The sequence below is a fragment of the Macaca nemestrina genome, chromosome 5, assembly GCF_043159975.1.
Source record: "Macaca nemestrina isolate mMacNem1 chromosome 5, mMacNem.hap1, whole genome shotgun sequence".
In the NCBI taxonomy this organism is placed as follows: Eukaryota; Metazoa; Chordata; class Mammalia; order Primates; family Cercopithecidae; genus Macaca; species Macaca nemestrina.
In genome coordinates this window covers 21,317,161-21,344,255 of record NC_092129.1, presented here as the reverse complement: position 1 = coordinate 21,344,255, position 27,095 = coordinate 21,317,161, and the positions used below count along the sequence as shown (strand labels likewise).

General features: G+C 37.3%; 1 protein-coding gene across 3 annotated transcripts in view; it reads right to left on the bottom strand.

The window, feature by feature from the left end:
• LOC105465480 (karyopherin subunit alpha 5) overlaps positions 1-25,303 on the bottom strand; it is a 54,843-nt gene extending 29,540 nt beyond the window's left edge. Inside the window, exons 1-8 of one of the 3 annotated variants that reach the window (XM_011713927.3) lie at positions 23,437-23,640; positions 23,224-23,329; positions 15,468-15,601; positions 12,797-12,898; positions 12,561-12,660; positions 8,114-8,208; positions 4,811-4,942; positions 1,794-1,882 (exon numbers count right to left, since the gene is read on the bottom strand). In XM_011713927.3, the coding sequence (XP_011712229.1) occupies positions 1,794-1,882; positions 4,811-4,942; positions 8,114-8,208; positions 12,561-12,660; positions 12,797-12,898; positions 15,468-15,601; positions 23,224-23,296 (725 nt within the window). In that variant the 5' untranslated portion in view covers positions 23,297-23,329; positions 23,437-23,640. Of the gene's footprint in view, positions 1-1,793; positions 1,883-4,810; positions 4,943-8,113; positions 8,209-12,560; positions 12,661-12,796; positions 12,899-15,467; positions 15,602-23,223; positions 23,330-23,436; positions 23,641-25,284 lie in introns of those variants that run through there. The other 2 variants (XM_071096347.1, XM_011713928.3) reach the window with 2 other exon arrangements.
• Positions 25,304-27,095: the final 1,792 nt, after the last annotated feature.

Here is a 27,095-nt window from a genome sequence, read left to right as displayed (position 1 = left end):
AGAACAGATAAAATGACACATTCGTTTTACATTTATTTAAGCATTACCAAATATGAATTACAATGTGAACAACAAATAATGCATAATCATTTTTTAAGCTGAAAACTTTTCCTTTTGCCCAACTCCAGTGAGAGTATCTAACTTAACTTCCTTTTAACTATCTTTCTTATTTTTTTTAATACTTTGCAACTAAGATGAAGTTTTATAATGAAACTCTGAAACTTTCCAACTTTCTAATACCCTTTTTGGAAATTATTATTATTATCTGAAATGGAGTTTCACTCTTGTTGCCAAGGCTGGAGTGCAATGGCACGATCTCAGCTCAGTGCAACCTCCACCTCCCGGGTTCAAGCGATTCTCCTGCCTCAGCCTCTCGATTACAGGCATGCACCACCACACCCGGCTAATTTTGTATTTTCAGTAGAGACGGGGTCTTTCTCCATGTTGGTCAGGCTGGTCTTGAACTCCTGACCTCGGGGGATCCACCCGCCTCGGCCTCCCAAAGTGGTGGGATTACAGGCATGAGCCACCACGCCCAGCCTGAAATTGTTTTTATAACTATTACTACATAGCTGGGTACTGGTTATTCTTCCTTCATTTTATTTTTTAGTTTGGTTTCTGCAATCATGGTTAAAAAGCACCTTAGGACACTTAAAGAGATTAGACCTAAGAAATGTTTACTACTTCATAAACCACTACCTACTTGAGATATTAACAAATAATAAAATGAAAGAGACAGAACAACAAAAACAAAAATTGCTCAGTTAATTTATACACCACATAAATCAGGTGAGACAAGTATCAAATTGAAACTTTAAGAAATGTTTTTAATAGTACAGACTTCAAAAGGATTAATATTGAACTCTAAATCAGTACTCTCTTTTATAGCTCAGCTAAATTCTAAAATAATATGGACCATTAACTTTAAGCCCATAATAAATGAAATTATAGTGAGTGGTTCAGTGGTTTGCACACAGATCTTTGATTAATATTGGTTAAATGAAATCATGCCAAGAAATAACTTGTCCACAGAAAGCTAGAGTAAAACGTTTTATGAAAACTAGTGTCTAGAAATTTATTCTTCCTATTCAATTCCTCAGCTGGAGAGGATGAAGAATGTACCTCCACGCAGAAATGAAGAGTAAAATATTTACTTCTAACCATCTCCTTGATTAGTATTTTTCTTCACTACCTGCCATTGGCATTTATCCTACATAAAGATCCTCTTAATCATAAACAATATGTATAAACCTGTCTTTCAAAAATTTTTATGTCATTTCTATAAAGGACCTTATATTACAGGGTAATTTCTTTTTTAAAAAAATACATAAAGTAGTTGGAGAAACTATTAGATAAATCACTTTAAGTAAAATTCTAATCCTGAAAGAAAAATCTCTATCTTAAAATCTTTGTTCTTTTAATAAAATTTAAAACATACTGACATCCTAAATACACTATCTGTTCAAGTATTAAGGATTCCCTGCTATAGCAATATGTAAATTTTATTGTATTATAAACTACTATATATCCTTGTTTTTGCAGAATAATTATTTTATATTTATATCAGTAAGCATCAAGTGAGCAATGACCACTGTTAAGTGTGGTTTAAGAGAACATAAAAGACACAGATAACAATTTGAAAATTTCTCTTGGTTCTACCTACTTTCAAGCTACTGTAGGCCTGATAACCATGAGACAAATTTAAAAGTATGACTGAAGAACTTAATTACATATGTAGAATATAGTGGAGTATATAGTTTTTGATACATACTTAATTGTGATAAAGTACTTACTCTAAAAGAGGTGGAAGTATTTCACAATTCAAAACAAAATCTCTGCATTCTGCATTGTCACCAGCAATATTGCCAAGTGCCCAAACAGCCTTAGGAAAAAAAAAAATTATCTTAAAACAATATTTTAAATTAGAGGCTTTCCTTCAGGAATGAGATTTTAGTACAGAATGAACAAAGCAACAGTTTGTGACATGTTAAAAAAAAAAAGTAGAGAAGAAAAACGTTCAAAATGCAATTTAATATTTTTATTCAAATTGAAAGATAGGACATTTAAAAAGTTTTCCAGCTGAGCAGGGTGGCTCACATGTGTAATTCCAGCACTTTGGGAAACCGAGGTGGACAGATCGCTTGAGACCAGGAGTTCAAACCCAGCCTGGGCAACATGGTAAAACCCTGTCTCTACCAAAAAAATGACAAAAATTAGCTGAGTGTGGTGGCATGCACCTGTCATCTCAGCTACTTGGGAGGCTAAGGTGTGAGGATCACTTGAGCCCAGGAGGCAGAGGTTGCAATGAGCCATGCTCCACCTTGGGCAACAGAGTGAAACTCTGTCTCCAAAAAAACAGTTTTCCTTGTGTACTAGTGAAATATCTATACTGTTCAACAAAGAGCATAGTTTACTCTGAATTTACACAGAAAGACAAAATATATCTATCTAGCACATTTTCCAATTATAATCATGCACTGCATAACATTTTAGTCAATAACAGACTGCATATAAGATGGTAGTCTCAAAATATTGTAACACCATATCTTTACTGTACCTTTTGTATTTTTAGATACACAAATACTTACCACTATAGTCTATAGTAGGCCAGGTGCAGTGGCTCATGCCCGTAATCCCAGCACTTTGGGAGGTGAGGTGGGCAGATCACTTGAGGTCAAGAGTCTGAGACCAGCCTGGCCAACATGGTGAAACCCCGTCTCTACTAAAAACACAAAAACTAGCTGGGTGTGATTGCAGGTGCCTGTAATCCCAGCTACTCAGGAGACTGAAGCGTAAGAATTGCTTGAAACCCAGGAGGTGGTGGTTGCAGTGCAGATCATGTCACTGCACTGCAGCCTGAGTGACACGGCAAGACTCTGTCTCAAAAAAAAGAAAAACTGCCTACAGCATTTTTAGTACAGTAACATGCTGTATAGGTTTGTAGACTGGATGCAAAAGGCCATGCTATAAACCATCTAGGTCTGTGTAAATAGACTCCATGGAATATGCACAATGATGAAAATGTGTTTCTCAAAACACATACTGATTTACTAAATTTCAATTAGGTAAGAAATTATGCAAATGCAAATTATCATATTATTTTATCATTTACTTTTGTACTAACACCATAAACTTTTCGTGTTAGTACAAAAGTAGACATGCTACTTTTCAATTGGGAAAGTTTTATTTCAATGTTTAAAATATAAGTTAGTATTTTTAACATCTACTCTAGACCTAAGATTTTTCTGTTTGTTTTTAAGAAAAACCTTTAAACTAAAGACATTTTCTACCTTGTGGAGGATAATATTCTGTTGGTGGAGATCTTAATTGGTATAACATTCTTGGAGTCTGACTTTGAAATACATAGCAAGAGCTTTAAAAATTTTATCTTTTGGCCGGGCACAGTGGCTCACGACTGTAATCCCAGCACTTTGGGAGGCGTAAGCAGACGGATCACCTGAGGTCAGGAGTTCGAGACCAGCCTGGCCAACATGGAGAAACCCCATCTCTACTAGAAATACAAAAATTAGCTGGGCATGGCGGCAGGCACCTGTAATCCCAGCTACTCGGGAGGCCTGAGGCAGGAAAATTGCTTGAACCTGGGGAGCGGAGGCTGCAGTGAGCCGAGATCGTGCCATTGCACTTCAGCCTGGGGGACAAGAGCAAGACTTCGTCTCAAAAAAAAAAAAAAAAAAGAAAATTTTTCTTTTGACAGGGTAGTCATTTTTCCTAGTAAAATAATCAAAAGGCACATAAAGAGTGATAACATATAATGATATTCATATTATTAACAACACCAATAAGCTAGAAATAATCCAAGTGTACAACAATTGAGGAATAGATAACAAATTATGGTACATGTCTGAGCAGATATTGAGTAATCAGTAAAATTTCCTTGGAAGAATAATTACTGCCATAAGAAAAGGCTCCCAATGTTAGTGTTAGCTGAAAAAATATATATATAAAATGAAATGAATAAAATGATAGAGAGATCAACAGATTCATATACATAAAAATGACGCAAAACAAAAATGTCAAATGACTTGATTTTATTCAGATGGTACAATTATATGTAATTAAATTTTCCCTCTTACAACAAAACTTTATTAAATTTATTAAAAAATGGTTCTATTCAAAGTAATGTGATACTCTTAAAACAAGCAACAAAATAATCTACATACACGCAGAGAACAAGAAGTCAAACCAGTCCCGCTTTAAAACCCAGCTCTGACATTCATTGTGACTTTAAGTAAGTTACTAACTTTTGAGTCTCAGTATGCACTTTTTTTTTGAGACAAATCTCGCTCTGTCACCCAGGCTGAAGTACAGTGGCATGATCTCAGCTCTCTGCAACCTCTGCCTCCAAAAGCTCAAGGAATTCTTGTGCCTCAGCTTCCTGAGGAGCTGTGGCACCATGTCTGGCTAATTTTTGTATTTTTAGCAGAGCTAGGATTTTGCCATGTTGGCCAGGCTGGCCTCGAACTCCGGGCCTCAAGTGATCTGATCGCCTCAGCTTTCCCAAGTGCTGAGAATATAGACATGAGCCACCATGCCCAGCCTCAGTATGCACTTTTATAAACAGGAATAGTAATTCCTATGCTAGCTGCAATCACATTTATAGAGAACCCAGGATTATGTCTGGAACTGTTCATTCTTCCTCCCTTCTAACTTAACACCAAAAGCACTACTGTAATTTAATGCAATATACAGCAATTAGAAACAAAAATGAATTATACATTGTAAATACAAATGGTACTTTCAAGAGAAAACTGAATTCTAGTGCATATAACAATACAAATTAGAAACGTACCTGCTCTTGAACATCTTCATGTTCAGAATTAAGAAGTTTGATAAAAATTGGAACAGCCCCAGTTTCAATCACTACCTTGGTATGCAGAAAAGTTCCAGATGCTATATTAGTTAATGCCCATGCAGCTTCAAACTAAGAAGAAAAAAAGATAAAATAAAGGAAAGAACCAAAGAAATGCCAGAAAGGCAAAGAAGGAAAGAGAGGGAGTAAAGACCTGCTAGGACAACTGTGAAAGACTGACTTAATAAGGTTCACCGTGAAGTCAGATTTAAGGATTAAAAACTCTTAGGAAAAAAAGTAATTGTCATCAAAGATCACTGATTACAGAAAAGATAACTGATACAAATGTAATGAAAATATACAAAATCAACAATATATAAACACCTTTGAATTTATAATTCATAAAACTCCTCTTTATTATTACAGAGCCAAGCATTCTAAAGCAAGCAGTTTAAAAACAAATACGAGACACTACTTGTAACAACAGTATGTTCAGGACACTTAGAATCATAAGAGGTACTTATTTCTCTACAGATCATGTAACTTTCTACTTATTTAAGAAACAAAAAAATTAGAAGTTGAGAGATTTAGGTATCCGTCCAACATCAAGCTTTCATTATTAACAGAGCCAGTGCTGGGACTTCTGGTATTTTTTTAAGCTGCAGAGTCTCTGAGAAGTTACTCATATCAACTCAATTAAAATCTGAATATATATATACATTATGGATTTAAAATAAAAGCAACTGAGAAAATTCAACCATGGCTCCAAAACAATGAACTAGTGAATTACTGAAAGCAACCCACAAATCCAAAGGCAAACTAAGCAGCGACTATAGCTTAAAAAATATTTCACATATTTGACATATAAAATTAACCATGAAAAAATTTTTTTTAATATTTCACATAAATGTAGATGTCATTATAAGTAACAAAAAATGTACCCAAAGGCATTACTGAAATACTAAAAAGTACAGTTACTTTTACGTTTAGGACTAAGAACAAATTTTAAAGGGAATTTATATTTAAAAATAATGGAGACCATAGTTCTAACCAATTGTAGATAATGAAATAAACTAGTGGACAACTAAAAGGTTACTCTACAAACTTGCCCCTAGTATCCCCCAGAAAGCCTTAGTGGAGACTGGTAAAGTCAGAAGCCTACCAGCAACCAATTAAACATAAAACGAGTGATAAGCAAGTGACAACTGTGAAAACCTAGAGCGTATGGCTACAATTTTTTAAAAAAAGGTAAACTTTCCAGTTAAAAAAAGAAAATAGAGACAGAATGCCTATTCAGCCTCCTTTCATTTTAACTATCTGACAACAATGGCAACACCTCTGATTTGTCAAAAGGAGCCAAAAACCTGGATATTCATTTGAAATCCCCCAATTTTTTAACGTTTAATATCTAATTCACGTTTTAAAACATGCGCAGGCCAGCAAAACTTGTTTGTAGGCCCCCAGTGTGAGATCTGTTAGTTAGATGGACCAATCATATGAACTAACATGCTTCACATGTGCTTGGGTAACATGGCACAACATGTAGCTGTCCCAAGACCACACTGTTGAATTTCTATAGTTTTTAATTACAGTGATTAATAAATGTTTAACTTCTCAGTGTGTGTGTGTGTTTGTTTATTTAGAGACAGGGCCCAGGCTGGAATGCAGTGGTGTGATCACAGCTCACTGTAACCTCAAACGTCTGGGCTCAAGTTATACTCTCACTTCAGTCTCCCAAGTAGATGAGACTACAGGTGCATGCCACCACAGTCAGCTAACTTTTATTATTTTTGTAGAGATGAGGTCTCACTATTTTCCCAGGCTGGTCTCAAACTCCTGGGTTCAAGAGGTCCTCCGTCTTCAGCTTCCCAAAGTGCTGGGATTACAGGTGTGAACCACCATGCCCAGCAAATCTTCCCACACTGTGCTGTCTACACATGCTATCTTCTAAACCTAGTATTAATTTTCCTCTTTTCAGTCTGCCAAAGGCTCCTTCATCCTCAAGACTAGTCCTGCAACACTACCTTTGTGAAGTCTTAAACTTAAACTTCCCCTAAACAGAGTAAGTTGCTATGTTCTGTATCCCCAGAGTACGTTGTTTATAGCTCTGTTAGAGCACTAAGGACATGACGTTACCACAGATCTTTTTTATGTCTGTCTTTCCCAGGAGAAAGTGAGGAATTTCTCTGGACAGGACATCTGAATTTTGGAACTACAATATCTTACATGATGCGTGGCTCAAACTAGTTCTCAATAACTTTACTTATTCACATTCAATCATTTCTTCTTTCATTCAGTTGGAATTAAAAAGCCAAATAATAGGTATCAAGAGGTCTGGGTTTTAGTCTGGACTTAGGGCTTGTATAAAGCCATGGAACCAGATTTCATGATCTCTAGTTCAAAATAATTGACAATAAAACTGTAACACGACTAAAGTAGCCTCTTAGAGACTCTTATTGTAAACATTCTCAACAATTTTTCACATTCACACATGCAATACATTCCTTTGCTTATACCTAAAATGTGAGGATCTTTCCCAAATTATTCAGCTAGGTAGACCACTACTCTTAAGTCTTAAATTCAATAATTGTTACTGAAGTAACAGTCCTCCATTATTGACAATAGCATTTATAAGTTAGATGTATGTCTTGTGCAATTCCTGATACACAGATAAAATTCCAACCTGTACTCTGACTTAAGAAAATACATAGCAATGAATGTCAGGAAAACCAATCTTTTTTTAACATTAAAATATTCACAAACTTCAGTAAATTACCATTAGTAGCAAATTATTTGGAAGACATCTTAAAATTGTAACTATATCATGGTTGAGAACCCATGTTCTTTATGACAAACTTAACTCTGATCACATTTCTACTAGATAACACTAAATACTAATTTATTCTGTTTTGAAAAAAAGAACTAATCAATCAGCTAAAAGTGTTTTAAGAGGTAAAAGTTAGAACCCTGGCTAGCTAAGAATCAAAATAAATTTAACAACATTTTAGTCCGAAGTTTTCTAAAACAAAAAAGTTATTAAAGGTTAACAACTATAAATTGTTTATTAACAGTAGTAATGATTTTATATACTTTTTCCAAAATTGCTTAATAAAATAACAATTCCTAGAAAAAACTAGCACTGCAACCATGTCCAAGGCAAGACAGGTGGCACTACCTTTTCTTTTAATTACCAAGTATTTACTTAATGCTTACAATAGAGTCAATACTGCAGAAGTTGCTTTCACTAGAAACTTTAACATGTCATTTCTAGAGAAAAATTAAGAAAGAAAACTTTAGACTCACTTGTAAAGTGCAATTTTCATTTCTTTCAAGAAATTTCACAAATCTCTGTACAACTCCTGGTTTCTGTATAACTTGATCTATTGGTGGATTAGGTTCTAAAAATTTAAAAAGACTTAAGTTATTACAAATACATAAAAAGAAAACAATCTGGTCCCTGTGTCCATTAACAGGGCACATAAAATAACTCTTTCCTAGGCTTCCCTGACCCAAGATTAAAACCCTTAGCTAGATGTAATTGAAGTCAAATTTTCTCCAGAGTATAACTTTTTTTGTACATTTTGCAAATTCCACTTTCTCATTCACTGCAAGAAATTTTAAAAATGTTTCCTACATAAACATTTAAATTTTATAAATTGAAGGCTATTGAGGACACCTTCAAAACACTGATTATTTCTGTCTAAAACTCAAAATACCAACTGAGGAATAAAGTTGCCACTAATTCTTTACAGTACTACCCTCAATTTCTAAGCATATCTCCTTCATTATCAACCACAATTTACCTAATGTCTGTCAAACGAGATTCTTTTTTGTCCGGGAATTATTTTTTACAGAAATGCTAATGGACTGCCTACAATTATTGATAATTTTCATGAAATGCAGACAGTTTTTGAGAATCATAAAATATCTAGGAAGCTTATATAAAATCCAGACAAAGACATTTCAGGTACTGGTCATCTAAGTATAAAGAACTCTCTCTTCTACCTTGGCTTCAGCAAAACGTACCCTCTGTGGTTCTTCCGTAACTTCCCTATTGGTGCCCCTTTGGGATAGTCTTATTCCTGTTTATTCTCATCTTAGAAAATGTACCTATTTTGTTAATTCAAGTACCAGATATTATTACTATTTGTGATAATTCACAAACCTAACAACCTTAGCTTCATTGTTCTTAGCTGAATTCTCCTTTCCTAGATTTCAGACCATATTCCTAAGTGACTATAAGATGTATTTTTATTTTCACAACTTTTAAAATGAATTTTCATACCTTCTTTCAAAATACAGCATACCCAAAATCAAACTCATTATATCATCATGGTTCCTTCCCTTGCCCTGCATCCACCAGCCAAATTGCATATTACTGAGTTATGTATTCATGTAGTCATGCAAAAGAGAATACTCATTTCCACTTCTGATTCTTCCTTTTCTTCTTACTTCCTCTATTTGACTGTGTTACTGATCATAAAGAACTCATATATTAATGTTAACATACTGCGTTTAATGAGTAGGATGAATAAGCAAATGCTGGATATAAAACATCTGTACAAATCGTTCTTTTTGATATAGAAAAATATTTTCATTAAGTTTTAAGTCAGCTCAAATCCTAGAAACCTTGCTCTCAATTGTTAAGAAAGATTTACTTAGAAACAGACTTCCTTCTTCCTTTTCATTGTTCTACAAATTTGCTATTCTTCTAACTTGGGCAAAATTTAGAAAATTTCTGCAAAGTTAGTAAAGTTACACCCATCAAGTTTTGTTTGAGTGTTCTAAATGAAAAGCCCCAATTCTTCAAAATGGAAAAATGAATTCTAGATCCTAACTTACACTGTTATAAAACATCGACAGGATAAAACAGTAAGTATTCTTAATCATTTTACCTTCCACCTTAAAAAAATCAAAACAAAATTATAGGATTGCAATTACCACCTTCACTTTCTTGTTTTTTCTTTATTTCCAAAGAAAATCATAAATATATTATCCTATTTTGTTTTAAATTTAATGGACAGAAATTTTGTCTTGCTCTTTATGAAAGAAAGAGATGAGAGAGAAGGAAGAAAACACAGGGTTTTGTGGTTGGCGGGTAGGGCGAGGTGGGCATTGAGACTGTCAGCTATATATATAAAAGTAAATATAGATATGAGATATACCCACACATACGCATAAGAACCCAAATATAGTTTCTTCCTGGTGAATTAAAAGCAACACATTTGTATTTATCTTCATCTAAAAGAAAGCAATTAAAGTGCACTTGGATTGTCAGCTAATCTAACAGGTATCATGAACTACTATTAGTATTATATTGACAGGAAGATAGTCTATATAATCTTATAATGGTGATAAACTGCTACCGAGAAGACTTTTAGTCATTATGGCAATAAGTAGTATATGGGGAACATCTCCTTCAGAACTGAAAACTAAGCAAGAGTCAAGCAAAAGAAAAAAGCTTTGGAGAACTTTCTACAAAACTGGGATTGAAGAAAAGGATGGTTTGTGATTTACATCCACAAGGGTGGCCATGACAAGGAAATAAGTAGAAGATGTAACAAAAGGTCACTGTCACAGACTTAAGTCAGAGGAGTAAAAGCTAGAGCTAAGACAGGCTGTGCAGTACCCAGGGCATATTCATATCTTCCTAGTGTCTACAGTAAGAACACTAATTATAATAAAGAAATGCTTGCAAAAGAGGCAAAGTTTCCTGTGGTTTCTGCTTCCAGTTCTGGGCTCTAGATGCTTGCTTTCTCATATTTCCTACTTTGACAGATCAAATAAAAATACAGTAAATCTATTATTTTTCTAGGGCTGATAGACTTGGCAGGAACCCACATCAATCAGTGAAAGAAAACGTCTATTAACTCCTTGCTGTATGTCCAAATAGGCAAGCATAATTCCATTACAAAGAAGAAACAGAGAACACAATTGTCTCTGTGAAAGATAGTACAGTTTAACAGAAACAGAATACCTTTAGGAATTAAAGTAAATGAGGACAAAATCTTCTGATCAAGGAATTCGATACCCAGACAACTTGCTCAAAGACATCAGAAATATAGTATTTAGACATATAAAGGCTTAAAAAAATTGTACCAATGCAATTTTCCTAGAATGGGGGTAAGAAAGGGGTAGAAAATCCTTCAAGCAATGCTTTAATAAAAATTTAATCAAGATAAAGAATTCAATAATAAGGAAATGTTACAAAAACACCGGCGGCAAACTCTAAAACTCTTAAATAAATCTAAATAAATTATGTTAACAGTATGACATGTCAAAATAAAATCTTGACGAAATATAATTAAAAAACAATTTAACAATATTAATCTGACTCAGAAAATAATCCCAATTATAAAAACCAAAACTATGAAGTATTGTGAGGAAGAGAGAAGCCATTCTTGATTGCATAAGGGTTTCTTGACATTGCTAAGGTATGTGAGGAACAGAAATTGAAAGTTAAATTTATTTATGAACATAAATTACAGTAAAAAAGCAAAAGTGAAAGCCTTATAATCTATGCTAACCTGATCACAAGATTTCTTTCATTCTTCATGTGTCACTAACCTCTGTCTCTCTTAGGATGATAAGGCAGTTGAACTAAGGGCATTTTCAAAACCTTATCAGTTCATATATAAAATCCCATAAAATTAGAACTACTAGTTCAATAAATTCCATATATGAAACACAAGACAAAGATTTAAATTTTTACTTAAATGAATTCTTATTAACTCAATATAAAATTGGTCAAATAACATAAAAAGGCAATTATGTATTATAAAGAACCAATAAATAAGGCAAAATATTCCACCGAATTACAAAAAAAAAAAAAAAAGCCAAATAATGAATTACTATTATATAAGCATTTTTTTCCTAAAGATAACTGTGAGGCCAGGCATGGTGGCTCACACCTGTAATCACAGAATTTTGGCAGGCCAAGGTGGGAGGATAACTTGAGCCCAGGAAATTGAGACCAGCCTGGGCAGTATGACAAAACCCTGACTCTACTAAAAATACAAAAAATTAGCTGCGGTGGTGATGTATGCCTGTCATCCCAGCTACTCAGGAAGCTGACGTGGGAGAATCACCTGAGCCTGGAAAGTAGAGGCTGTAGTGAGCTGTGATTCCGCTACTGCACTCCAGTCTGGGTGATGGGAGTGAGATGTTGTCTCAAAAAAAAAAGAAAAAGAGAATTGTGAATGTTGGTAAAAATAGTGAAATGAATGCTTGTACAAACTGAAGATGGGAGTGTAAATTAATACAGTTTATTCCCTTTGACCCCCTACTTCACTTTTATGAATGAATATTAAGGAAATTTATATTGCTTAACAATTATTGTAGCATGTTTATGGTAATCTAAAATTGAGAAAAATTTAAATGCCTGATTACATCATTTTATGTTCATACTCTATGTTATGGTACCATTTAAAAAATCATGTCTGAAAAATATTTCTACAAGAATTAAAAAATATATATCTCTAACCTTATTTCTTGGCAGCAGGATTAGTCTCTTTATATTTGCCTCTTTAACTGCTTTTATATTTTTACAATTTTTCTAGAGTCAACATATGTTACTTTGGTAACATCATATTCAAAAATGGATGTTACTTTACAATATATTTTACAGAGAATATAACACCTGTGTCTAGCAAAGAAAGGTATTTTAAAATTAAAAAAAAAAAAACAATAAAATAAACCTCTACTACAAAATCCTGTAATATCAAATAAGCATACTGAAAATAATTCTTGCCTTTAGAAAGCAGCTTTCTAAATTTCTGTGTTGCTGTTAGCTGTTGATCAGCATTATTAGAAAAAATCATCTGAACCATATCTGTAGTAACAACTTCTTCCTAAAACACACACACAAAAATATAATTAACATTTAAACATTTTACATGAATAATTTTGCATGCATAAATATTTATTATATACACTATTGCTAAAATTATTGAAGTATAATTTGAAATATATTTTTGTAAAATATACCTCTGGAATGGGTACAGTGGAACTAATATCTGGATCCTGTATAGGACTTTCAAGCATAGATTCATCATTTCTGGGCAAAGAGACATTTCTGCGTTTGAACAACTGTAATAAAGAGAAATCAGTTTACACATTGAGCTTTCCATAAAACATTCAATTGCCATAGAATTCCATATTTTCATTTGAGTGGACCAAAAAACCCTATCAATTTTATAACTTAAAATTCTGAATATTTGAGTATTTCCCAATCATTACACTAGGAAGTAAGGTATTTATGAGAAGTCAGAATTTCCGGGCTAGCTTTTGGCTGCACAGACTACTTCACATCACTTAAATCTCAGATCTTTTACCAACAGTAAGCTTGTAAATGGAATACACATAGTCATTCTATAGCACTTTAAAAAGCACATATTTCCACACTGGATTATGAGGTATCTAAGAATTTTTGCAAGAAAACTTAAAAAGCACATGTTACACAGGAAAGATAACATCTGATACATTAACTGCTTTAGTATATCTGATTAACAAGGAATAGAAAACAATTCTTAGGAATAACAGTCCTATGCTTATTAATTCAGGAGCAGATAAAAATGAAGCAGAAAAAAAGAAGAAAGAAACATGGTGAGTTCACTAAGGGAGATTTATAGGTACGGTTGACCCTCCATATCTGTGAGTTCCACGTTTCCAGATTCAACCAACCTCGGATCAAAAATAATAATAAGAATAAAAAATAATAAGCCAAACATGGCAGCACATGTGTCTGGTCTCAGTTACTTGAGAAGCTGAGGTGGGAGGACTGAACAAGCCCAGGAATTGGAGGGCAACCTGGGCAACACAGCAAGTCCCCATCTCTTAAAAATCAACAACAACAAAAATACAAAAATAAAAAAAAATACATATTTTATTTTACTTTATTTTTATTTTATTTTTTGAGATGGAGTCTCGCTCTGTTGCCAGTGCAGTGGCACAATCTCAGCTCACTGCAACCTCCACCTCCTGGGTTCAAGCAATCCTCCTGCCTCAACCACCTGAGTAGCTGGGATTACAGGCATGCGCTCACCATGCCTGGCTAATTTTTGTATTTTTAGTAGAGACAGGGTTTCACCATGTTGGTCAAGCTGGTCTCAAACTCCTGACCTCAGGTGACCCGCCCACCTAGGCCTCCCAAAGTGCTGGGATCACAGGCATAAGCCACTGAGCCCGACAGTAATACGTATTTTTAAACAATACAGTATAACAACTCAACTACACAGCATTTACACTGTATTAGATATTATAAGTAATCTGGAGATGACTTAAAATATACAAGAGGATGTGTGCAGGTAATATGCAAATACCATGCCACTTTACATAAAGGACCTGAGCATCAGTGAATTTTGATATCCGCAGAGGATCCTGGAACCAAGGAATGACTCTACATTTCCCAAATCAAAATTTGAGGAAAACAAAATCTGATTATATTGTTTTTGATAGCTAAATAAATATCAGGGTTTTTTTTTTTTTTGAGATGGAGTCTCACTCTGTCACCCAGGCTGGAATGCAGTGGCATGATCTCAGCTCACTGCAAACTCTGCCTCCCGGATTCACGCCAATCTCCTGCCTCAGCCTCCCGAGTAGCTGGGACTACAGGTGCCCGCCACCATGTCTGGCTAATTTTTTTGTATTTTTAGTAGAGACGGGGTTTCACCATGTTAGCCAGGACAGTCTCATCTCCTGACCTCGTGATCTGCCTGCCTCAGTCTCCCAAGGTGCTGAGATTGCAGGGGTGAGTCAGCGCTCCCAGCCTGTTCCTATTTAATATGTAAACAATCCTCCTTCTAATCATTTATTCAACATGATTTTTTTAGTACCTACTATAATGCATGAAGGACTGTGTTAGATGCTGCAGATAGGGAGATGAGAAATCACAATCATATTTCTGAAATAGGTCTTGCCTATTACATGCCTGTAATCCTAGCACTTTGAGAGGCACAGGCAGGAATGTTGCTTGAGGCGAGGAGTTCAATACCAGTCTGGGCAACATAGCAGGACCCCATCTCTACTTACAGAATAGAATAGGCCTTTTCTACTTTCTTCACTGCTAGTCCTTTTCACACATCAGTTTTAACTCATATGTGTGAGAACCACATTCTTTTACTTATTTATAAATACTTCTACATTTAAGTACACCTGGGAATAAAAAATGTTGAGATATACTCTCTTAAATGATTTTACATTCTTTATGTCACATCTGCAAAGTATAAGCAGAGATCTGGCTAATAAGACAATGGGGGAACAGTATGAGTAGCATGGGAAGATGACAATAATTTACTTATGGGCAAGAATTGTGAAAACTACAAAGGAGCAAATAATATATAATGTTTCTTTAGGGGGCAAATTTTATAATGACAAATGGAAGTGATCTAAATAGAGCAAGGGGAAAAATGTATTAGCAGTGAGGTAAAAATATAATTAACACAGCAGGTTTATCAATAAAACAGAAAATCCATTTCTCCCAGGACTAAAAGTAGCACAGAGTTCTGTTTCACAAATTTACAATTATGATGCCTGGAGTCTAATAAATAATAGAGTTAGCTATATTCAATTTCTTAAAACATTTCCATTTTAAATTATCCAATAATTAGCAAATAATTAAACTTTTAAAAAACAAAATTAAATAGCTAAAAACACCTACCTGTTCTTCCCTTTTTTGTTTTCTAAGCTGTATTCCCTCTTCTTCTCTTCGTCTACGCATCTCTTGAGGATTTAGGGCTTTATTCTTGTAACTTTTCATTCTATAGTTATCTTTCCCTGGACTAGCCATGGCATCTTAAAGGAAGGAGAAAAGAAAACAGACACTGATAACTCACTCTCTTAAAACAACAGGAGACACTTAATCTAGCAACTAAATTCAGGCTCACTGATTAACAGGCTAACAAAACCCATTCTGAAAATTATGTACAAAGAATACTTTCCCTTAATTCCACATCAAATATGACCACATATTTGAGAAATAATATCTTAAACAATTTTGGAATAAACAAAGACAAAGTTTACCCTATCTCATTGATTCTAAGATGCCACAACCTTTCCTGTCTCCCTAGCCCCCGCAGTGTTTTAACCTTTCTGAAACATAATTACCATCAGGAAATAATCATGAATTATTTGGGTAAAAAAAAAAAAAAAAGTCTTCTAAATTACAGTTTCTGGCTAGATCAAGAAATAACCAGCATTGAAGTGTCTTATTTTTAATGGAATATGATATTAGGCTCCAGTAAGCACATCTCAAATATTTATTGGGGTCTGGCTTCTTACTGAAGGCGCTGCCTTAAGAGCTATGGCCACAAGGGTCAGGACTTGAATTATGACTACAATATCAGTTTTTAGTACTCCAGTATAATTAGTTCTTTTGAAATACTAAAATACATGTATACTTTATTTTTAAGTAGTTTTATTGCAAATGTATTTTAAAACATTAACATTTTTATACATATTTTATAAATACATAGAATACATGCAAATATATTTCATATTTGAAATACATGTGCTAGTTTTACTTTTAGAAAGTGAATTATAAACTTTTTAACAATGTAACAGTATTGATATCTTGATATTATCTTATAGGAATATTAAAATACTGAAATTATAACCTATTCTGGATGTATACATCACACACACAAAAAAATCAGCCTAAAGCAGGGTGCCAACTTCAGTTTAACATTAGATAGTGAGTACCCAGTATGTTATTCTGTTAAATTCAGAGGACATATCCATGTCTAACCAGAGACAATATTGTGACCAATTAGCTTATGAAGTAAACAGAAGAGAAGGAGAGGCTGGCATCTGTCTGCCATCCCTGTTACTGAAGAGACAGACTAATGAATTGGCAAATGTTATTGTAAGCAGTAAAGTACACTAAAATACATGCTTTAAGTCTTGTGGGAGCAGTGAAGATATGGCAACTAATTGTGCCTTAGGGACTTCTGAAAGCTTCATGGGTATCCTATCTTAAAGGAAAAGCAGGAAAGAGAAATGGGAAGAATCAAGCATTTCAAGCAGAAGGAACATATGCAAAGGCAAAGTTTTTGAAGAAGCCTTGCATAACCAAGAACAGTAAGAGATTGAGTGTGTCCAAAATGAGGATGCATGGGAGAACATAAAGCTATAAAGGTAGGTTAGAGTCCATACGGTTCCTATAATGCAGCTGTGAAATTTGGACTTGATCCTAAGGAACAGAATTAAAGAAATTAAGGAAAAGGTTCTTTTACATAGTTAAGAGAGAGAGACAGGAGAGATGTTGAAGGCATGAACTAAACAAGTTACTACAATGAAAACACAGAAGACAGGTTGGATTACAGAAACATTTCTGAAAGTGATTCAGTAAAAATTAGAGGCCATATGAATGTAACAGATACCTGGTTAGGAAGAAAAAGGAGTTTAGGATGACTCCATGGTTTTTAACTGAGCCATTTAAGTAGTATGGCAAGATAACATAAGACAGAGAATACAGATGGAGGATCAGAGTAGTGGTTGCTCTGTTTACATATCGGCTTTTTTCTGAGACAAGAATAATGAATTCTGTTATTTTAAGTTTATTTTAAAATTTATATTTAGTAAAAATCACTCTTTTGGTATACAGTTCTATGAATTTAACAAATGTATAGGCATGTAACTATCACAATCAAGATACAGAACAGTTGTTACCCCCAAAAACTCCCTCACGTTGCTCCTATTAGCCCTCCCTGACCCTTAACATCTGGTAAAAACTGAATTCTTCATCCCTACAGTCCTGCCTTTTCCTGAACTTCAGGAAAATGGAATCATACAGCATGTAGTCTTTTAAATCTGGCTTCTCAGAAAAAGTATAGAACACCTCATAATATAGCCAGCCAGGGAGGTGAAAGACCTCTAGAGTGAGAATTACAAAACGCTGCTAAAAGAAATCAGAGATGACACAAATGAATGGAAAATTATTCCATGCTCATGGATAAGAAGAATCAGTATCGTGAAAATGGCCATATTGGCCAAAGCAATTTACAGATTCAATGCTATTCCCATCAAATTGCAAATGACATTCTTCACAAAACTAGAAAAAACTATTTTAAAATTCATATGGAACCAAAAAAGAGGCTGAATAGCCAAGGCAAACCTAAGCAAAAAGAACAAAGTTGGAGGTATCATATTACCTGACTTCAATCTGTACTACAGGGCTACAGTAACCAAAAAAGCAGGGTACTGGTACAAAAACAGACATATAGACCAATGAAACAAAATAGCCCATAAGTAAGGCCACACACCTACAACCATCTGATCTTTGACAAAGCTGACAAAAACAAGCAATTGGGAAAGGACTCCCTATTCAATAAACGGTGCTGGGATAACTGGCTAGCTACATGCAGAATATTGAAACTGGACCCGTTCCATATACAAAAATCAACTCGAAATGGATTAAAGACTTAAATGTAAAACCCAAAACTATAAAAACCTTGGAAGATAATCTAGGCAATACCATTCTGGACACAGGAATAGTCAGAGATTTCATGACGAAGGGGCTATTGCAACAAAAGCAAAAATTGACAAACGGGATCTGATTACACTTAAGAGCTCCTGCACAGCAAAAGAATCTATCAACAGAGTAAAAGACAACCTACAGAATGGAGAAATTATTGCAAACTATGCATCTGATAAAGGACTAATATCCAACATCTATAAGAAACTTAAACAAATTTACAAGAAAAATACAAACAACCCCATTAAAAAGTGAGCAAAGGACATGAACAGACACTTTTCAAAGGACATACATGCAGCCAAGGAGCATATGAAAAAATGATCAACATCACCGATCATTAGAGAAATGCAAATCAAAACCAGAATGAAAAACCATCTCACACCAGTCAGAATGGCTATTACTAAAAGGTCAAAAAGAGTCAGGTATGGTGGCTCATGCCTGTAATCCCAGGACTTCAGGAGGTGCAGACATGAGGATCGCTTGAGCTCAAGAGTTCGAGACCAGCCTGGGCCACACAGTGAGACCAAGTCTCAACAAAATATCAAAACATTATCCACGCAGGGTGGCACGTGACTATAGTCTCAGCTGCTCAAAAGGCTGAGGTGGGAGAGTCACTTGAGCCCAAAGGTCAAGGCTACAGTGACCATGATCACACCACTGCACTCCAGCCTGGGCAACAGTGAGACCATGCCTCAAAAAAGAAAAGAAAAAAAGTCAAAAAACAAACGTAAATTAGTTCAATCACTGTGGAAAGCAGTGTGGTAATTCCTCAAAGAGCTAAAAATAGAACTACCATTTGGCCCAGCAATCCCATTACTGGGTATATATCCAGAGGGATATAAATCATTCTACCATAAAGACATATGCACACGAATGTTCAGTGCAGCAGTTTTCACAATAGGAAAGACATGCAATCAACCTAAATGCCCATCAATAACAGACTGGATAAAGAAAATGTGGTACATAAATACTATGAAATACTATGCAGCCACAAAAAAGAATGTGATCATGTCTCCTGTGGGAACATGAATGGAGCTGGAGGACATTATCCTTAGCAAACTAATGCAAGAACAGAAAAACAAATACCACATGTTCTTACTCATAAGTGGGAGCTAAATGATGAGAACACATGGACACAAAGAAGGGAACAACAGACACCGGGGGCCTACCAGAAGGTGGAGGGTAGGAGGAGGGGGAGAAGCAGAAAAAAATAACTATTGGGTACTAGGTTTAGTACCTGGGTGACAAAATAATCTGTAAAACGCCCATGACATGAGTTTACCTATATAACAAATTTGCACATGTGACCCTGAGCCTAAAAGGTAAAATAAACAACAACAACAAAACCAACAAAATAAATCTGGCTTCTTTCATTTAGTGCGGTATTTCAGTCATCCACATTGTTGGCATCTATCAACTCTCCTTTCTTATTGCTATTATTCCACGGTAGGGACATATCACGGTTTATCAGTTTTCCAGTTAAAGAACATCTGGGTGGTTTCCAGTTTTTGGAGGTTATGAATAAATTTGCTACATACATTCATGTAAAGGTGTTTGTGTAAACATAAGTTTTCATTTCACTCAGTAACTATCTAGGAGTAGAACTGATGGATAATACAGCAAGTTTATGTTTCACTTCATAAGAAACTGCCAAACTTCTTTCCAAAGTGAGTATTCCATCTTGCATTCCCATCAGCAATGCATGAGAGTTCCAGTTGCTTTGCATCCTGTCTCCACTTGATAATGCAAGGGGTTTTGTTGTTGCTGTTGTTAGTCATAGCCATTCTAATAGGCGTATAGTGACTCCGGTTTTAAACATGTTAAATGTATAGTACTTGGTGCACATGTAGGAGGCACTGATCTATAGATGGTTGAAAATATGGATCAGAACTCAGGACAGGGATCTGGAGTGATCATTCAGTATCCTGTAGAGCTACAGAAGAAGGATGACCAAAGGAGAAACCTTGGGGACAATTATATTTTAGTGGAAAAAGGCAAGAGCAAAAGAAACCAAAAAGAAGAAGGTCAGAAAAGTAGAAGAATAAGGAAAAATATAAGAGTCCTGCAAAGGAAAGGAGTTCAAAAGATAAAGGAATATTTAAGATGTAGTACCACTGATAACAGGCCACTCGGTTTATTCATTCATTGATTCATCCAGAAAATAAAAGTGCCTGTAATAATCTAAGTACCATATCAGGCATCAGATGTGGTAATTATGTCACTGGTAAAGATAGTGAGACAAATCTCACTACTGGTGGAGCTCAAGGTAGAAAAGAAGGGGCTGAGACCTTGAGAATGATTGAAAAGAAATGCATGATTAATCTGCCAAAATTCCTTCTTTAAAATATTTAATGGATTCAGCAATACTATGTGCACCTACAAATAGTTATCATTAGTAACTGCTCAATATGGCCAGGCAGGGTAGCTCAGGCCTATAATCCTAGCACTTTAGGAGGCCAAGGAGAGTCGATCACTTGAAGTCAGGAGTTCAAGACCAGCCTGGCCAATATAGTGAAACCCCGTCTCTACTGAAAATACAAAAATCAGCTGGGCATGGTGGTAGGAGCCTGTAATCCCAGCTACTTGGGAGGTTGAGGCAGGAGAATCGCTTGAACTCAGGAGGCAGAGGTTGCAGTGAGCCAAGATCGCGCCAAAAAAAAAAAAAAAAGGCCAGGCGCGGTGGCTCACGCCTGTAATCCCAGCACTTTGGGAGGCCGAGACAGGTGGATCACAAGATCAGGAGATTGAGACCATTCTGGCTAACACGGTGAAACCCTGTCTCTACTAAAAATAAAAAAAACTAGCCAGGCGTGGTGGCAGGCGCCTGTAGTCCCAGCTACTTGGGAGGCTGAGGCAGGAGATTGGCATGAACCCCGGCAGGAGGAACTTGCAGTGAGTCGAGATCATGCCACTGCACTCCAGCCTGAGCGACACAGCGAGACTCCATCTCAAAAATAAAAAGGGAGGGAACTGCTCAACATATCTTTACTAATAACAATGTTTGGTATTATTCTCTATTTTATATCTATAAAAAGCTAGACTCTTGAAAGGAAAGAGATCAGAGTTCATTACAGAGCAAACTGACCACAGTATTAGTTGTTGAATTATACAATACATATAAAATATTTAAGTAAAATAAAATGCTCATGGAAATAAAATTCTTAAAATGTTTATCACCTATATATGTAGCATATTCTAGGCCACTGGCTGTAAACGTTTTTAATCACACATCCTACATATGTAAAATGTATTTGTGCATTCATCCTCAACATATTTATTTCTATACATGCATTACTATTCTAATATACTACTCTAGCATAAAATTCACAAAAAATAGAAATTTTTAATGAAAGTTTGAAAAGGTAAACAAATATAAGTTCTAATATTTTCTTACCACATCTGACTGGATCATCTTGTGCCCTCCCACACACACACACAAAGGCGCTACTTATGATAGCATTAATCCAAGCAACCACATTGTAACCTGTTCAGCATAAATTTTAGCCAAATAAAATATAGCCCCGACAACTCATATATCACTTGTTCCTTTTTCTTCAATAGTACTGACTTCCGGCTTCAGATTTAACACCTGCATCCATCCTCACTGCAGTTGATTTAAAGGGGACAATAAATCAAGGGAAATTATCTCTAAAGGGGCCCCACCCAAGGGGATTGTTTCTTTCACTGAAAAATAAATTTAAAGGCTGCACTTCAAAGGTTGAGGTCTCATAAAACTTAAATATAAGAAATGTTATTCAGGCACTTTAAAGCTACAGAACACAGGAATTTTTTTTCATTCATAAGCTTTCAACGGCTCTTAGAAAAACCATGTTTAAGTTGAGCAAATAACTAGAATCTGAACTTACGATTTTCTTTCTTTAATATCAAACGACATTATTTCTCATGCCAGTAAAGCCTTCATTTCCATGGGGCTGGGCGCCTCATTAGAGAAAGTAAAAGACTGCACAAAGTGGGGAAAGTGCCAACTAGAGAGCCCTTATAACCAAACAAGCAATACTTAGGTCGGAGAGACAGAGTTGTTCCTGACCTACCAAGAAAGCCACTTTCCTACAGATTATGAGTCATTATTGGGTGTTGTAATTGAGAGATAAATCATTAGTGTTTTTGTCTTTTTTAAAAAACGTGTCCAAAAAGCTCAAAAGTAAATGCCAGTGTCATATTCTTTTTTTTGTTCGTTTTTTGTTTTTTGAGACAGAGTCTTGCTCTGTCGCCCAGGCTGGAGTGCAACGGCGAGATCTCGGCTCACTGTAAGCTCCGCCTCCCGGGTTCACGCCATTCTCCTGCCTCAGCCTCCTGAGTAGCTGGGACCACAGGCGCCCACCACCACGCCAGGCAAATTTTTTTTTTTTTTTTTTTTTTTTTTTTTTTTGGTAGAACGAGGTTTCACCATGTTAGCCAGGATGGTCTCGATCTCCTGACCTCGTGATCCGCCCGCCTCGGCCTCCCAAAGTGCTGGGATTACAGGCGTGAGCCACCGCGCCCGCCGCCAGTGTTACATTCTTTAGGTGTATCACTGTCATTTCACAGCTTTCAAATACTTCCATCTCCTATGCATTATCGATGAAAAACTAAGTTTTCATCTTAGAACGGAGCTGACCGACTATTAGAAGCGTGGAACCCAGGCTTGCCTTGTCGTCGGGAATGAGCACTAGAGGCACCTGCACGCAGGTGGAGGAGGGCAGCTGGCGGAGTGAGAGGGCGAGGCTAGGAGGCCCCCGGGATGGAACCTGTCTCTTCTTTGGACACTGTGGAATTTCCATAAGCTGCTGGACACAACCGCTGGGTACCAGGTATGAGGGGCAACATTTGGCAATTCCTTTAACTGAAAAGAACTACCGGGAAACGGTGAGGCGGGGAGGCGAAGACGAGACCGGTTGCCCATCACTCCTTCTGAGGACCTGCTGAAAGAATCTGAACTCACCACGCCTTCGCGTCCGCAAGAGAATGGTCCGGCTGCCACGCCCCCGCGACCGCTGTCGCCCTGGGGAAAACATGAGAAACACCCGGCACCGCCAGGTTCCAGAGACCTTTGCAAAGGAAGGGGTAAATAAAAACTATGGCCCCAGAACTAGTAGTTCCCAAAGGGACGAAACCCGAGGCTCCCCCAACCTAGCCCGTGTTCACTCCAACTTACCCATTAATGTGGCACTCTCCGATGCCCTGATTTCCCAGTCCCCAGCGGCGACGTGTGTGGCGGGTAACAGAAGGGCCGCCACTCCGCCCCTGGCGTGAAGCCTAGCGACCCAGTTTGCAATCCAAGATGGCGGCCACCTGCGCCCCTTCTCCGAGACCCCGAGGCTCGGCTCCCAGAAGCCCTTGCACTCGACGCGGCGGCGGCGGTGGCGGCGGCGGCGGCGGCGGCGGCGAAGGAGTGGTGGCCGCACATCCTAGCAGTGGGGCGTAGGGAAAGTGCGCGCCTCCGCCCCACCCACCGAAGGAGGAGCCTGTGCCTGCGACAACCCCTAGATTTTAGCTGCGCTTGCGGTGGCCAGGCTGTGGGTACTCTGCAGCCCCTAGACCTCCGTGCGTGCAAAGGGACAACCCCCTCATTCATTTATTCTTCACGCGTGCGTGCATGCATACATTCTTAAGGATATAAACTGTGTCAAGTACCATTTTAGATTCATTATTGGGGCTACAACATTGCAAAAAAGATGGTAAAAATCGCAGCCTTGTTGAGTGTACAGAGAGGCTCACGTTTTCTTCAGCATTAACTTCCTTTTATATGCTCTGCTCGTTTTGTTTCAAGCTTTTTAATTTGTCATTTATAATTTTATATTCTATAACATCTGTGGGTTTTTGTTGTTTGTTTGTTTGTGTTTGAGACGGAGTCTTGCTCTGTCACCAGGCTGGAGTGCAGTGGCATGATCTTGTGATCTCGGCTCACTGCAACCTCCGCCTCCCAGGTTCAAGCCATTCTCCTGCCTCAGCCTCCCAAGTAGCTGAGACTACAGGCATGCACCACCACGTCCAGCTAATTTTTGTATTTTTAGTAGAGACCGGGTTTCACTGTGTTGGCCAGGATGGTCTTGATCTCTTGACCTCCTGATCCGCCCACCTCGGCCTCCCAAAGTGTTGGGATTACAGGCATGAGCTACCACACCCAGCCACATCTGTGGATTTTTGACAACAATGTAGTCACCAGTAAACGAGTAACTTCAGTTAAAGTAGTGTAGATTATAACACACAGCCCTGTAATCTACCCTGGAGTTCAACAAACGGTGTTGAAAGCAGACTGTGTTCCAGATGCAATGCTAGGAAGAGAATAAACAAGATAATAATACATGAATCCTGCCCAGAAGACGTTTGCAATTTTTTAAGAGGAAAAACATGATGACAAATTGTTTTAAGATGTTTGCTATTTTCAATAGTTAAAAAACAAACAGGAGAGAAGGGATTATTTAACTGTGAGTATGTAGGGCTGAGAAAGGCAAGCTTGAGAGAGGAAACCTGGGCTGTTACCAGAAAGCGTTGCCAATCATGTAGTGAAGTGAAAGCAAGTTTATTAGAGAAGTAAAGAAACAAAAGAATAGCTACTCCGTAGGCAGAGCAGTGGCTTGGGCTGCCGGACTGAGTATACTTATAGTTCTTTTTTTTTTTTTTTTTTTTGAGACGGAGGCTCGCTCTGTCGCCCAGGCTGGTGTGCAGTGGTGTGATCTCGGTTTACTGCAATCTCCCCCTCCCGTGTTCACGCCATTCTCCTGCATCAGCCTCCCGAGTAGCTGGACTACAGGCGCCTGCCGCTACGCCCGGCTAATTTTTTTGTATTTTTAGTAGAGACAGGGTTTCACCTTGTTAGCCAGGATGATCTCGATCTCCTGACCTTGTGATCCTCCCGGCTTGGCCTCCCACCGTGCTGGGATTACAGGCGTGAGCCACCAAGCCCGGCCAGTTATTTGTTAATTATATGTTAAACAAGGGGTGGATTATTCATGAGTTTCCAAGGAAGGGGGCAGGCAATTTTTGGAACTTAGGGTTCTACCTTCTTTTAGACTGTATGACTTCTGGATGTTGCCGTGGCATTTGTAAACTGTCATGGTGCTGGTGGGAGTGTCTTTTAGAACGCTAATGCATTCTAATTCGCGTATAATGAGAAGTGAGGATGACCAGAGGTCACTTTTGTCTTCATCTTGGTTTTGGTGAGTTTTGCCTGTCTTCTTTACCACATCCTGTTTATCAGCAGAGTATCTTGCATGGACCGCCTATCTTCTGTGACTAAAAATGCCTAACCTCCTGGGAATGTAGCTCAGTAGGTCTCAGCCTCACTCTACCCAGCACCTGTTCAAGTTGGAGTCACTCTGGTTCAAACGCCTCTGACAACAGCACTATTGAAGTATTGATAGGAGTTTACTTGCCTTAATCACCTGGTCACCTTATCCCTATCTTATTTCCTCCCTACTCCTCTATCCTGGGAGACTGAATTCAAAGAGACAATGGCCAGACAATATATACAAATAGAACACTAACCTATAATCTTCAACAACCAGTCCAGGAAGGCAACTTGCTGTGTCCAGTAACTAGTCCAAGAAATCAGATTACTAAATGTAGCAACCAGTCCAGGAAGCCAAGCAATAACCCTTGTAGCCATCTACCCCAAATGACCAGGATGTGATTAATAACTGATAGCTTCTCTAATTTTTGTCTGGGATTCCAACTCAAAGCCAGCTAGAGAAAGCCAAATATCTACCCATCCCTAAATAATTACACAGGATGCCCTGCTTTTAATTAGCCCACCTGCAGCTTCTCCATGCCAACAGCCTTGAACTGGCATACCTGAAGCTTTCCCTTTTTTTCCACTCTAAAGCTTTTTCACTCCTCTGCCTGCCACTGAGTCTCTGACAAATGCAAGTGATGGTGGCTGACTCCCTTGCTATTGTAAGCTTCAAATAAATTTGGCTTTGCTTGTTCTCATTTAGATGGTCTGCACTTGTTTTTATACTCCTGAAGAAGATTCCTGCTATCTGGACATGTCTTCCCTCTGGATAGATATGGCAGAAGAGATGGTAATGGTGTCTTTTAGACCACTGCTCAGAAGGGTCTAGGTCCTGGCTTTTCATATCCAGGAAAGAACTGGAGGAATAGGATTGGTATCAAGATGCTGACGTCATTAGTTGTATGCAATGCCAATCACAGCAACTTCCTACCAAGAACTGACCTTCTACGGCATCTTTCCCAATCTGCCTATCAAAATAAAATCCACTTCTCAGTGGTCCTTTTATCCCAAAAGCTGCTGCCTCAAAAGTAGAGAGCTTATTGCCCTATTAGATTACCTCCTCCACAGGCCATGATGGAAAAGAAAGGTTTCTAGCCCATGGGCAACAATATCTTTTTACTTAGGCAGATGCTATGGTCTGAATATTTTTGTCCCCCTCAAATCCATGTGTTGAAACCTAACCCTCAAAGTGATGGTACTGAGAAGTGGGGCCTTTGGGAGGTGATTACATCACGGGGATGGAGTTAATGATGGGATTAGTGCTCTTGTAAAACAAGGTCAAAGGAAATGCCTTGCCCCCTTCACTATGTGAAGGTAGAGGTACTGTCTATGAGGAAACTGGCTATCATCAGAGACTAAATCTGTCTAAGCCTTGATCTTGGACTTCTAGTTTCCAAAACTGTGAGGAATACAGATGATCCTCAACTTACAATGGGGTTATTTCCCAATAAACCCATCAGTAAGTTGAAAATATTGTAAATCAAAAATGCATTTAATACACCTAACCTACTGAGCGTTATAGCTTATCCTAGACTACTTTAAACATGGTCATGACACTCAGCCTACAATTGGGCAAAGTC